The sequence below is a fragment of the Colius striatus genome, chromosome 3, assembly GCF_028858725.1.
Source record: "Colius striatus isolate bColStr4 chromosome 3, bColStr4.1.hap1, whole genome shotgun sequence".
In the NCBI taxonomy this organism is placed as follows: domain Eukaryota; kingdom Metazoa; phylum Chordata; class Aves; order Coliiformes; family Coliidae; genus Colius; species Colius striatus.
In genome coordinates, this window is record NC_084761.1 from 48308944 (window position 1) to 48324117 (window position 15174).

Below are 15174 nucleotides of genomic sequence, written 5' to 3' on the forward strand. Positions count from 1 at the left end.
TAAACACTGAAGGGGAGGCAAGTTTTCTGTCAAGTTGCCTCTAAATTTTATAGAGCTGTGTGCAGTGTTTTCTTTTGCTTGTGTAAATAAAGGTAGAAAACAACAGTGCGTGTGCCGAGTTCAGAGATACATGCTAAGGAGAGTCTTACCAGGCTGGTATTATCACGAAGCAATTGGCCATGTTTTGCTAGACAGTCAAGTATCCTGTGATGAAGGTGAAGACTGCTGCGTGCCAAGGTGAAGTACAGTATCAGATAACGCTTGCCAGAGCAGGCAGTATCTCCTTGAACAGTCTCAACATAGGAAAAGTATTAAATACTTCTAAGCAAGCACTACGAAGTATTCTAGGCAGATGGTGAAATGAGGTAAAGATAGCAAATAGATAGTAATTGGCCAAAATAGAGTTTTATGTTGTTAAGTATTCTACTGTGTTCAGCACTCTATTTCTGTCTTTCACACCATCTTGAGAAAAGACAGAGAATCAGACACTCACCAAGGTTGGAAGGGACCTTTGGAGATGAAGGGACCTTGTCTAGTGCAAGGGCTGTGTCATGTTTTGAGTATCTCTAAGGTCAGAGACTTTGCAATCTCTCTGGGCAGCCTGTGCCAGCATTTGACCATCCTCACAGTTGCGCTGTTACATGTACCGCTGAGAATCTTTGGCTCCATCTTTGCTCTCCAGTCTTTGTACATATGGATGAAATCCCCTCTGATCCCTCTCTTCTCCAGGCTGACTAGTACATGCTCTCTCAGCCTTTGCTTGTATAACAAAAGCTCCAAGCCCTTAATTACCTTCCTATTGCTGCACTCCAGTACATCCACGTCTCTCCTGTACCAGTGACATCAGGATTGGACCCAGCACTGCAGATGCCTCTCACTACGGCTCAATAGAGAAGGATCACCTTCTCTGCTGGCATTGCTCTGCTCTGCCTAACAACCTCCAGGAGGGCTGGTGGTCTTCCTTGTCACAAAAGGAACATCACTGGCTCATGGTCAACTTGCTGTCCACCAGGATCCCCAGCTCCTTTTCTGTAAAGCAAACCTCCATTACACTCAAAAAAACTGAACAAGCAACTCAATATCTATTCACGTGTATAATCATGACCTTATTTTACTATGATTCTTGGCCAAGAAGACCAATGGCATTTTGGGGTGTATTAAGAAAAGTGTGGCCAGCAGGTTGAGGGAGGTTCTCCTCCCCCTCTACTCTGCCCTGGTGAGGCCTCCTCTGGAGTCCTGTGTCCAGTTCTGGTCTTGCCAGCTCAAGATGGACAGGGAACTTCCAGAGAGAGTCCAGGAGAGGGCTACAAAGATGCTAAGGGGACTGGAACTTCTTTCCTATGAGGGAAGGCTGTGGGATCTCGGGCTGTTTAGCCTAGAAAAAAGAAGACTGAAGGGGTACCTCATCAACACTTTTAAGTACCTAAAGGGTAGATTTCAGGAGGATGGGGTGACACTTGTTTCTGTAGCACTCAGTGACAAGACAAGAGGTAACGGACATAATCTGGAGCACAAAAAGTTCTACTTATACACAAGGAAAAGCTTTCTTCCTGTGAGGGTGATGAAACCCTAGCACAGGCTCAAGGGGGTTGTTAAGTCTCCTTCTCTGGAGGTTTCCAAACCCGCCTGGATGCCTTCCTGTGTGACCTAGTCTAGGTGAATCTGCTTTAACAGGGGGTATTAAGGGACTAGATGATCTCTAGAGATCCCCTTCCAACTCCTCCCATTCCATGATTCAGAAAAAGAAAACATCTAACAACCACAAAATAACTGAGGATAGATAAAGAGTTTGGGGTTTTGAGCTGGGTTTGTTTGGTTTTGGTTTTAATTATAAATAAATTCTCAGACGTGAACAGCCAATATTTGAAACCAGAGGCTATTAAACAGAAGCAAGGAAATCACCAGAACTTAAAAGCATGTTATTGGGTGTAAAACAAGGGGGAAAAAAAGGAAATTCAAACAAGTAATCCATGAACTAACGCAGTTGCACATTCTTACTCATTTGCAAAGCTGCTGATACAGATAGAACGATGTGAGCACCCCTGTGAAGAAACAGGTTCACAACCAAACAGACCAACACACACTGAGACAGAACTCAACCTTTGCCTTAATGTTTATTGCATTGTTATATTAAGCATTTATATTTACACATAATTCAGAATTATTTAGTTAAAATATACTGAAACTGTCATTATGATCCAATTATTCACTTACGAAGACCTTCTATCTTCAGGCAGTGTTAAACTTCATTTTCTTAAAGGCAGTTTTGGAAGAAAAATAATTACTGATGGAAAATGCATGCAAAAAACTACAGTAGTTCGGTTACTAACATGTCTCTTCTGACTTTCTAACATTCCCTCAAAACATGAATGTGTTGCATGGAAGATAGTTGGGAATCTCATGAAACTCTCAAGTGATTGTGGAATGGTGCTGATTTTTGCAATGTCAAGTCTGTAGTCGAATACACATATGTGCATGTGCATATATACATATGCCTCTCAATGTACATGCGCTATGTGTGCATGTATAGAGCTATACATAAACACATAAACACACTCGTATTCCAAAAGATTTTAGAGGTAAATACGCAGGCTTTCAAATAAACAAAGTACAAAGATAACAGTATGAAATAGCCTTAAACACAAAAAGATAATAAATACTCAGTGAGATATATGGCATTATTATAAAGTGCTCTACTAAAATCCCACTTATTAAAATAATGATAAAAACTATGTTCCTTTTAGTTGTTTTATATAATTTGGTAGAGCCATTAAATAGTCATTATGCATCAGTGACTCTGTGCTTCCTTTTAAATTTTTAACAAATAGATAAAAGCAGAAATTAAAAGGCAAAGCAGCTAAATGAAGCAGTTCTATTGGAGCCTTTCAGGCTTTTGTCCTCTAATTCATTAACAACTGTAAAATTTCAAACCCTAGAGAACATGGATTAAGATATATCATTTCAAGTAATATTATGAAACTAACCAAAATTCAATTTGATTTTAAAGACAAAGACAAACTGAAAAGTTTATATCCTACTTTAAAATAGCAAGGTTTGAATTGTAGGAATTGCTGAACCCCTTATCCTGTGCATTCCCATCCTCTTTCCTCACGCATGTGCAACATAGCTCCACTGAAACCTAATCTCTAGGTCTCATTTCTCCACTTTCCACCTTATTTCAAAAGCAACCTGGCTCATATATTACCCTATCTTGTCCAGTCTGCTTCTACCCTCCTGATTTTCCTCCAAACTCACAAAAGGGTATATCTAATGTAAACATTCTGAACAGCTTTATGCCATTTATTCTGTACCACCAGAAATTAAAAAAAGAAACGTGGCAGTATTGAAGAAAAACAATTTCAGGGAATAATGTGAAACAGCCCCACAACGTGAACCTCTCTTGCTGTATTAATAAGAAAGCCAAATAACTCGGTACAGCAATTTTAGTTTTCTCTCCCTCTCTTGTTGATGCTCGTTGCTACAATTGCTTTACTCAACCATGGACTTTTTTTTTATTTTTTTGTGATTTTCTCCATGGCTTTATCATTATACCTGTCCTTTGTTCAGTTAAAAAAATCTAAATCAACACATTAATAAAACCAGTAAGTGGTTCCTTTCACTGTTTACTGGAAGGAGCATTAAAACTAACAATTCAGTTCTGACATCCCAGTCAAATTAAAAAGCATGTAAATTCACTTTCCTTCAGGAATCTGATCTGGCCCTGAGTGGGCCCCCTTCTCTGTTGTGCAATTCCACTGGAGCGAAATTCACCCCGTGCAGAGGGTCACCACCTCTTCCCTATCTGCCTACAATTGCTCCATACCACTTAAGCCCTAATTTGAAGTTAAGTGGGACTTAGCTGATGCACAGGTCTTGCACTGACTCTCTGTATGGAGTGAAATTCAGATCAAGCCACAGAATTGGCTACATCTCCTGGCTCACAGCAAATGCATAATGACAGCACTGTCTCTCTGTTCCCTTGCAAGAAGTGAGAGATACTGAGTTGCCTAACTCAATTCAACAATTATATTATTCAACAATATATTTCTTATATCTAGAGGAAAGAGAAAAATAAACCGTAGACTAATAAAAATCATAACAGCTGAGCAAGAAAATAAGTTTTTGGCACACTACCTGGCACACCACCAACATACATATTCATGAGCTACATGGTAAAGAATGTACTGAGAGAAAAACAATGTCCTCAGTTGCACTTCAGCAGTTTCCATCATTTAACACCAGAGTCTCACATTCTGGATATAAAACACTGTTACGTGCACATTCTGTTCAATTTCATCCTTCCAAGGCACTGTAAACCATCTAAAACCTGAACTGCAAACATAAGAGTGTAACTGCTTCCCTATTCTTAACATTTGATCTGACACTTCCATCCTGTCAAATACATCTTTACTAGCAGGTTTTATTGGATTACATTCTAGTAGTATGTGAGCTAAGGAAGAATATTCCATTTACGTTTTCTTCTAAGTGGCATCTTCTAAACTATTCTTGTACACTGGCATAGCTGCTGTCCCACTTAATTGCTTTGTAAATATCTCTGTCCTTTGCAGACTCACTAAAACATTAACTGCAAAGGCACAGATACATGTAATTGTGCAGAAGGCTTCATGTATATTAGTGTCAGATTAAGATAACAGTTGCTGAACTACATATTTCATGTAATCTTATCTTTCCTTTGAGGTTTTTTTTTTAATGGAGTTTAGCTGCAATGCCTCTAGATATGCTTTGAAAAACACCAAGGCAAAAGCGTGATCTGGATTGCTGAAGCAAATCTCTTTTTGTGTGTTGAACAGCAGCAAAACCAAGTCTTCTAATACCATGTATTTATTTTTATAGATGCTTCAACTTCTCATAATGAAGCAGATCCAAATGTGGTCATAAAATCATGAAACCAATAGAGTAAATGTGGCAAGTGTACAGGTAAAGGCACTCTGTTTGTCTGGCTTTCGGTGCATCTTTTTATGAAGCAAAACCCTAACTGATAAATGCTCTAAAAATTAGTATACAACCCCTTCCACAAATTTCCACATTCCCTTCCATTCTAGAAAAATCATATATAAATAATTTTAACCAACTATTGAACATGGACATTTAAATCTTTCTTTCTGCTCAGTACATCTGTTACACAGTATAAGCTCCAAGCATCAGATGTTGATAGAGTGAGCATGTTTCTTGCACAGCGGCTTGTCCTTCTTGGAGAAGAAAGTCTGACCCTCCAGACTGTCACTGCATACCTGAAATGGGATTAAAAAAGATCGCATACTTCAGATGGATGATTTGCACCATATATAGTTCAGAATGCCAAATCTTGGCACTGTTCAATGCACAAATACATTCCAAGAATAAAAATTAACAACTTAGGGATACTCTTTTTCATGTAACACTAATGGCTGATGTAAAAATAACAGGTTCTCAACTGGGAGAAGAGTTAGGTTAAGCATTTTTTTAAAATCATCAATCATTAGGATTGGAGGAGTGTTTATTGTTTTTTGGTCATACAATAGTAGCAGTCACACTCTGGCTACTGTGTCTTTTTGTCAAAAGCACTCTTGCTACCTCAGGAGCACAGCGCATTCCTGCACGGCCTTCAACCCATTCCTATATGGCCTTCAACGCTTGCTGCTTGCTCTGAGGAAGTAAACATCAAGGGTTAAACGCTAGGACACATGGCTGCAATCCAGGCCAACTCCTCTGGACCAGTGCCAAAGGTTCACAATAGCAGCATACCTTCCAAATAACCACTTTTTCTTGGGCTCAGAGGACTGAAAGAGGTTATAGCTGTTAACTCCCATATCAGTCAGGTTAGCACAAGCACTGCTGCCACAGACTTGTTTAAAATGTAGATTAGCTTTACTTACTGAGCATACAAAGCAAGTGTCATGCCAAGTGTGGCCCAGAGCTTCAAGAAATCTGTCTCCGGCTTCAATGGGGAATTCACAGCCCCGGCACATAGTACCAAAGAGAGCATAGTAATCTGCGAACAAACACAAACAGGTGTTAAAGATGAAGCTCATGTTGAAGCACAAACAACCCTTTGAAACCTTTGTGCTTTTCTTTCAGCAGCAGAAGGTTTGTACTTGTTGAGTTTCCTAATAGTGGGTACACTGAATAAAGAGCTCCTAGATAGTAAGATCTCCATGCCCTCTTTTTCTCTCCTTTCAGGGAGACTTATACAAGGAGATTTTTTTCCTCTACTACATTGTACAGACCTGCTGAAGCTCTAGTGCTCACTGCAGTAGAGACAAGAGCTGAGGTTTTTAACATATGTCAAGCCCAAGAGCAGAGTCCTGGTTTAGCAAGATAGTGTGATGACCTCAAAAAGCGTCATCATAGGAGGTATCTCAGCAGGACAAGGAATACAAGGGCTTTGGAAAAGCAAAGCCCTTGATGCCTGTCAGCTGCAAGAAACAGCTTCACCCTTCACCTTCATTAATCCATGCTACTGGGATGAATTTGCTAGTGTTAAAGTGCAAGACAGAAAAAAGAAACCCCACTGTCAAATGTTGGAACACCTCTTTGCAAAACCCCTGAAGGACATAGTTTCTTTGCATTCATATTACAGAATCTTTTACCAACATTTCCCTGGTGCCAGTACTTAAAGCCTTTTGTAAGCTAGCCTGTGGTATGTGTTGATAAGTTTATTGGCTTTTCTTCTGAAGAAAGGGCAACAGATAAGCCAGAATGAAGGGCATCAGCTTTCTTTTGCTTTTGCATGCTTGAATTGTGATACCACAGAAGCTTTCCAAGCAGACTTGTACAGTCACATATCAATGCTTCCTGCATCCAGCATTTTCAAAACTAGGTTAATAACTGCACTTTAAAAAAGTTCAAAGTTGTAGATATCTTCATTTTTAATTTAATTTTAGCACCAATATTCAAACCCAGAATGTTTTGCAGATTAAATTTCTTTAATACTAATAACCAATATTGTTAGAATTTCAAATACAGATTTAAAAATAGAACCAACCCTCCTTTGCACTAGGAAGGAAAAAAGTTGGCAATGACATTTATTCCTTAATTCTTTAAAATTAGTCATAGACTCTTAACTCCAGCTGGACTGAAAGTCTTTGAAGAATGAATATATCTCAAATTAACATCTAGTTAGAGAGCCAGACTCATTACAACATATCACTGCCAATAACATCACACAGAATGTGTCTACGCTAACTCATGCTAGAAACTTTGTATCTCAGAAATAAACTTGTTCAGAAGTGTAGTATTCTTGACATTTTACCCCAGTGTTTCCCATCCACAGTACAGAAAAGGGTGTATTTGTGCACAGGAGTCGTAACGGCAGTACAAATCAACGCATCACAGCATACAGGTCATTTGTTGGCAGGAACAAGAATTGAATACTAGCAGAACAAACCCAGTCACAAGCTTCCCACCCAAAGAGGGAGTTATCAATTCCTCTAGTACTATTTTTGAATCATCAAATGGCTCCAAGATTAGGGGCTTTGGATTGCTTCGGGATGAAATTTCACCATGCTGTCAAACAGGAGGGGGATGCTCATATATCCATCTCCTCTGCTGCTCCACAATTTCAATAGGAGCAACACACTATCCTACTTGTGTTACTGAGTTAGCAAATAACCTATTGCATCCTTCCATATCTGCCAACATCTCATTAAAGCTGCTCTGATGAAATTTTGGATACATTTTGCCTGTTTTCCTCATCCTTTTAGTGCCTAGCACTCTCCATGGCACTCGCTGTGAACAACTGTGTGACTGATCAACCAAGAAGGAAATCTAAGCACCAAGCATGTCAGTAGGATTTCATGCTAACTCTCTTCCTGGTCAATCCACGTGCACCTCTAGTGAAACTACAATACTCCTTAGAAAAGAAGACAAAATGCAGAAAAGGTCTGACTGATTGTTCTAACACAGATGCAAACAGCATGCAGTGTGAAAATAGACACTTTTGGTACAGTTTTGCTTTTTCCACATTTTGTGGGAATTGTTTTACAAATACTATTTCTTTCCTAGCCCAGAAGGGTAAATGGAAAGTTTTAAGCACATCAGGCAACCAACACAAATAAAAGCTGTTCATGTTAGTAAAAAAAAAGATACAATTAGCTGTAGGTGCTAAAAACCAATCCAGAATGCCTCTGAACTTCTATGACACACCTTTCATGTAATATTGCTCATCAGGCTTTCAAATGCTATAACCATATCACTGTATTTTTCCCCCCCAACAACGTGTTTTTTTTAACTCAAGCTTAAGTTCAACAGATGTTATCCCTGATCCTGCAAAAACCTTCCTGGGTGTACTGGAAGTCCTTCCCAGCTGTGAATAAGGCTATTCAGAGTAAAACACATTCTTTCACTGGCATTGGCCTGTTTAGTAAATAAGTAGATTCACATGAACTCCAGATTATTTTTAAAGTCATGCAGAAAGTCACCCTAAAATTAACACTTTGCTATATCACTGACACCTACAGCTGGGGGCTTATCAGGAACAAGCAGTAAAATCAGTGACAAGTGACAAAACTCAAGATGTCTACAGCATTAGTTGCTGCTTTGAATTGACATATCGAAGTTTCATGAATTTGCCGGGACACTTCTTCGAAGTACAGTTTAAGGGAGGCAATTATTCTTCTTTTCCAACCTTGTCGAGCTCTGTTTCCTCACACAGTCACTGCAAACTTTGGTTGTGTTGCTTCTTACCCGTCTCACAGTAGGGATCGCCATCTTCTAAGTGGAAGACATTATTACGGATGGGGTTATGACAGGCCACACACACGAAGCAGGAAACGTGCCAAGTTTGTTTCAAAGCATTTATTACTTCCTGTGGGGATTTTAAAAAGTGTTATTAACACATTATTTTTATGTGATGACTAGATTGTAGTGACTGTGCCTCCACACTTGATTTGTTTCAAGAGTACTTTGTTTCCCACTGCTACTCTTGAAAATGGTTTGTGTGTGCAGTTTCTGCTGGTGTTAAACTTAATGAGGTGCTTTACTTATGGCACATCTCCCTATTTGTCATAAGTAACCTTTCAATTTTTGGAAGGTTCAATGTAGATTTGGACAGATGTAACCTCTTCCATTTTAATTAGGATCACACCCACAACAGTCCCCTGAAATAAGAAAAGCAGGATCCCTGACAACCCCTCAAGTCTGTGAACAGTTAATCTGAAGACATCGCTTAGAAAATGATGACTGCTTTCTGTTATTATGGAAGACACTATAGTGCCAACTATGACTTGGGAATTGCACTGCCAGAGCCCTGTGTAACCCCAGTTACACAAGACTACAGATACATTGGTGTCTGAAGTAAAGCAGTGACAATCAGCCTGCCGGCTCAAATTAGCAATATTAGTGCCCAGTAGGATAATCCGCCTTTCTATCCACATTACCACTGGGAGTATTTCAGTACTTCACTTCCAGCCAACCAGCCGCAGTGCTCCACTCAGTTGAGGGTTATTTATTTTCCTCCTTCCCCTTTCCCACACCCAATTCTGTAAAAAGTTGCCAATTTAAAGTGTTTTGCTCCATAAAATCTAGGAACCACAACAGCTACAGAACAGCTTAATGAAAACAGGAGCTGAATTTGGAAGATCCAATGACACTACAGCACCTTTTCTCAAAAGAGATTGAAAAGGCTCAGCATTAGAAGAGACAAAAAAATAGTCTGTATGTGAAAGGAGCTTTGAAGGTATGTCATGTGTCTGGAAGAATGCAAACTAGACCAGCTAAAAGAGAAGCACTGACCACTGTGGTTATTGTTCCAACTGAAAAACAAGCCATTTGCTGGTCACTTACCCCAAGGATCTTTCTCTGACACTTTGAACACTCAGGGGCAAAGAACTTCTCATAGCAGCCCTCGCAATACAGAGCCCCTTTCTCTTCCACAAATCCTATGTAAGCCATGGAGGTTTTGCAGTGAGCACAATTAAACTCCTCTGGATGCCACGACTTCCCCAAAGCCACCAAGAAGGGTCCTCTGATTAGAAAGAAGAGATTTTGTCAGCAAATGTCTCTGGGCTGGTTTCTGCAAAAGCTGTTAATAGGCTTAACCTATGATACCTCTGGGCCATTACTGCTGTGCACAAAGGTATGCTGCTTAATCTCCCTTCCCTCCTACAAGCACTAAGCATCAAGTGTGGACTGTATTTATTCCCATTGAACTACCTCCCAAAGACACCTGATCCCACTAAATACCAATTCTCTTTACTGCATTTCAGAAATCTTATTTCCAAACTACATTAAATACAGTGCTGAAGTGGCTGCTATGGAAGAGAAGAAGAAGGATGCTCCCTGTGCTCTCAATTATTTCCATCTATTGCAACAAGATATTGAACTCAGTGATATGATCAGCTCTCTTTCAGTGTGCATTTGTATCAAGACCACAAATGTTCAAGTAGACTTGCCTCCATTAAGAGTCGATAACATCAACTTCTTTTGAAATAAAAATTCAATTGCTGTCCTTACCCAACAAGTTTGTTACACAATAACCCACTCTGGTTGTTGGAGGATTTTATTTTAGCAGGTGGGGGTGGTGGGGGTTGGTGGCTTTTTTTTTTCCTCCTTCATAAGCTAGTGAAAATGGGACCACTTTCTCCAAATACAGAGGCTCTTCTGTTATTTGCAAACATGAAATAATGATGCCTTTAATAGCATTTGTCTGGCTAATGCAGTAAGGTTAATCAACAAGAGAAACTAGTCTGTTTTTCAATCAATGGAAAGTTCTCAGTTTGTAACTTGTAAATCCCAGGCATATGCCACCATGTTTGTATTAATTTGAAATAATCAACATTGTAGTTTCTTTAGTATGAACATATTTAATGTATGAACATATTCGCTTTAGTAAGGTGCCTCCTAGAGCCCACCAACATTCAACCTTCCAGAATTCAGGTTTCAGGTGAACTTTGTGGTTCAAGTTCATCTCCCTCACCAGATTTCTCATTTTACCAAGAGCAATAAAGACATCATTCTTTCAGCAATACATCAGTTTTTTTCTGACCCAATAACTTCATGGCAAAAGATGTGTAAAGTACTAATATCACCACCCTGTCACTAAACTTTTTCTTTTTTTTAAACTGAGCAAGCTATAAGAACATTTTTGTGTAAGATAAGATTTTGATACAAACAAAGCAACAGCAATAGAGAAAAAAAAACCCACCTTAAAACATTCTTCCAGGGTTATATTGACTCTATGATGAGAATGTAAGTGAGCAGAAGGCAACTCACCCTCAGTGAAGGGGTAATTATTTTGATTTCTCTTCTACATTTTCTCTAGAGATGCTATCTATTTTCAACAGGATGAGAAGTCAAAGATAAGGGACCCAAACAGATTTAGGACAATTCATGCATCTTCTGAGCTGGCAAACGTATTTAATCTGAAACAGTTTCTTCTATGTACCTCTGATAGAGAGACAGTAGTGTAAAATGGCTCCTGGAGTGCAGCTAGTAGCCCCTTAAAGAGGAAGACGGAGTCGAGTACAGCTCTGTGGCCCCCAGTCCCGGCGGATGCCTGAGCAGTGCAAACACTGACCTAACCTGATACCCTCCCGTCGCTCTACAAGCACCTTTTTACATCAATGCCCTTTCAGTTATGTACCGATCAAACAATACAAGCCCTTATGTACAACAAAGTGCTCTCAGTGCGCTGTGTCAGCACAGACTAATTTAACAGATTCATTAACACAGGTCTGACACCAAAGAGGCTCTTCTGGCTCCAGGTAAGATTGAGTTTCTGGCCATCTGCACTGAAACGATAGGCTCGGTTAGCTCTGCAATGGAAAGCGAGCATGCTAGCGACGGGAAGGCAAGGAATTTTTACAACATCTGCTGCATTTAGCTCTCCACAGTTTACAGCTCTGTCATGTTCAAGTTAGCCACTCAGGACAGTGTGCAGGAACCCAAACTGATGGGGAACAGTCTGAGAGTGCATCTATGGAGTTTCTTTCCCAAAGTCCCCAGACAGCTATGCCCTGCACAATGTCTCAAAGGTGTTCCATTAGCAGGCTGGCTCCCTGTGCACATGTGTCCAGAAGAATGCTTTCTAAATACAATTTTACTTTTAATCAGGCTGTAGTTTAAACACGTCAAGCTGAAGCTGCAGCTTAATGATACCAGTGACTTAAAAGCTGCCTCAACGCATGTGGAAGAAAGAAAAAAAAAATAAACACCTGCCACATAAAATACACTAAAACATGATATTCAGGACTCGGAGGTGTTCCTGGTCTGCATATTTTTGTGATCAAAACAGTACCTTCCAGTAATGAAAGGTATTTATCTGCTGCATTCATTTGAAAAGGAGTTTAAAGCCCCAGTTTGAGTTAAGGGGACCACGTAACCACACTCCTCATGACACGATAGGAAGCAACTAGGGCATGAAATTCTAGAAAGATGGCTGCAGATGGCTTCATCCATCCTTCTCATTTATAAACAAAACCAATCAAACAACAACAAAAAAATCCCACATGCCTTTGTTAAGTAGAACAAAAGCAGTGCTAAAAAACCCCATGTTCCTTCCATTCAAAGATATGTGATGATTTGCCTGACAACAGTTGGCTATGAAGGCACCTCTATCCCAGGCTACTTTGACAAACTACGAGCTTCTGAACAAAGTTCTGGCATTGCCATGTGAACCAAACACACAAATGGTTGTAAACAATAGTTTGTTTGTTGTTTCTTGTTGCTTTGGTTTGGTTTTTTTTAAAGGGATTCTGATGTATTTCCAATGGTTTTTACAGACTCTTATGCCTCAAAGGATCACCAGGTACATAAATTTGGCAGTCATATAAAACATCCAGGTGTAGCAACAATTCAGGGGCAAACTGCAAGAAGTGAGTAATGTACAGGAATATAATCAGAATTCCACTATTTTTACACTTGTACTTACATATAACTTCATCAGTATGATCATGATGTATTAGTATGCCAATAATCTCTCTTCTCCTGTAGCTTTTATTATGACAACCAAGCCAGAAGTGAAATTTACTTGTAGAGAGATCTAAAGGATTTCCACATCTGCTATGTAGGCCAATCACTCTACAGTTAGCCATACATCAGTCTATGTGCTGGAAAGTTTCTTTTTCTCCTCACTTGAAAATGCCACGATACATAATTTCTGCACAGGAGATGCTAAAGGAAAGCACCATTCATAATTTTTCCCATTTGCCTTTAAAAACAATTAAGCTGTATGAAAAAGGTGACAAAGCCAAATCATCATTCACAAGCAGGCATGCCAAGGGATCCAGGGAAAACACATTCGAACTTCAAAGGAAGAGCCAATTCTGCACTGCAGCACTCAACATGACTGTCTGAGAACCAGAAGTCTTCATCGGGAAATGTCAGAAGTTTGTCAAACTGCCACAGCAAGTAGATCATGGGAAATTTAGTTTGCTTCCAGCTTTGATTCTTTCAGACACAGAAAGAAAAGCTTACGTAGTGAAGCTTTGGAAAGAACCCTGAATCTTCAGACAATCACTGTATTAATAATTAAAGATATATTAAAAAGTTATAAGATGTCTCTAAGAAATGGTTTTGACTCTACCAGCCATGGTTATTCAATGCCTGGGTGTAAAGTAACCAAGTCCACAACGCATTTTGGCTTCAAAACAGATGTACAATGCAATGTCACTTGATCCACCTCCTACCTTTTCATAGGTAATGCTACCACTGAAAGGGCATGAACTGTAATTATGCTAAAACTTGAATTCAAAATACTATTGCAATCTTTCAAATCCACTGCATGCTGGGAACGCAAGCCATATTTGGCATTGATTAATGCATGTCAATTCATCCACCAATTAAACAATGCTTTGTTCTAAGAATTGCGGTGGCATTTAACATATGAAGAAATGTAAGGAATTACACCATCAGCAAACTACAAAGAAACTGGATGTAGGTATCACTTACTATTCATGAAGAGGTGTCCTTTACAATAGGTGACAATGGCTTAAGTACTCTGAAGGAGAACTCCACAGTTTCTCCTCAGGCATCCACAGAAAAAGTTGCTCCTTGGACCAATACAGTTCCCTACTTTTTTAATCCTGACCGAAGCAGGAAAGTGGGGAGCAGCAGCAAGTAATTTAAGGGCAAAGGGGAGAAGTTAGCTGCTCAGGAGTGATCTGCAGACAGTGCTGTGAAACCCCATGGCACCAAGCATCAGTGAACACTGCTAAACCACAGAGTGCTGTAAAAGGCACTGAAATTTCTTGCATGAAAGATGCAGCATATAGTGGATTTGCTATGTACAATTTTAAAATTAAACTGAAATGGTAGTAAAAAAAACGGAAAGTGCAGAGTTGCCTGCCTATCATTTACTAGACAGAAATCCAAAGCTCAGGAAACAAAAAGATAAGAGTACTAAAGACAGAATGATTTTGTAGACCAAACCGTTCAACAAATCAGATTTTTTTCAACAAGTCAGATGAATCTTATCCCAGAAGTGGGTAGATCTTTTTCATGTTAATCTTCTATTTTCCAGTGAAGAAAAAAATCTGCTCAAGAAAAGACATGCAGCTATGTTGTGAATTTGTGTAAGGTTTTTTTTTATTGCTTCAAGTGCATTCAGATCATATATTTTATTTCCCTGACCTATACAATTGAAAGTAAAAAAAAAAAACCTACAAAACATGAGAGATCAGTTAGCAGAGTCCTCTAAAGTTAACCTGATGTTAACTGAACTGGTAGAAACTATCAGAACAGAAATCTAACAGAAGTAAACAAGCTGGACTCAATTGACCCCTAGAGATCAAGTGATATGAGTTAGCTGCCTCTTCTGATGCCGAATCCAAGCCAGGGCTCAAGAGAATGCGTATCGCCATAGTAGAAAGGCTGATTTTCTACTATGAAATTTATACAGCTCATAGAGCTCCTCTTTTTTCAGACACTGTGTTTTCTAACCAATTAGTTTGGGAGGTTTTTTAACCATGGGAAAACATAGTGCAGGCTCTCCTATTTTGCTCACTGAAAAGATAGGACGCAGATGAATAAAAATAAATATTACAGTACGTTACTTCCCTGTGAGGTTCAAAAACACAGATGACTGAACAAGCAAGAAGGAAACATTTAAAAAGAATACATTTCTCCCAATAATCCCAGGAAATCTCTGGTTTAGGGAAGAACTGAAATGCAAGGTAGATGAAAATCGTGATGTTTTGGACATCAATATGAAAAGTGATTACAGTTCCCTGGATGATA

General features: G+C 39.3%; 1 protein-coding gene across 6 annotated transcripts in view; it reads right to left on the reverse strand.

The window, feature by feature from the left end:
* Positions 1 to 2095: 2095 nt before the first annotated feature.
* Positions 2096 to 15174, reverse strand: part of PDLIM5 (PDZ and LIM domain 5) — a 116432-nt gene continuing 103353 nt past the window's right edge. For all 6 annotated transcript variants that reach the window (XM_061991699.1, XM_061991698.1, XM_061991697.1 and 3 more), the window contains 4 exons: positions 9784 to 9964; positions 8686 to 8806; positions 5877 to 5992; positions 2096 to 5252 (listed from right to left, as the gene is read on the reverse strand). In XM_061991699.1, the coding sequence (XP_061847683.1) occupies positions 5163 to 5252; positions 5877 to 5992; positions 8686 to 8806; positions 9784 to 9964 (508 nt within the window). In that variant the 3' untranslated portion in view covers positions 2096 to 5162. The remainder of the gene's footprint in view (positions 5253 to 5876; positions 5993 to 8685; positions 8807 to 9783; positions 9965 to 15174) is intronic.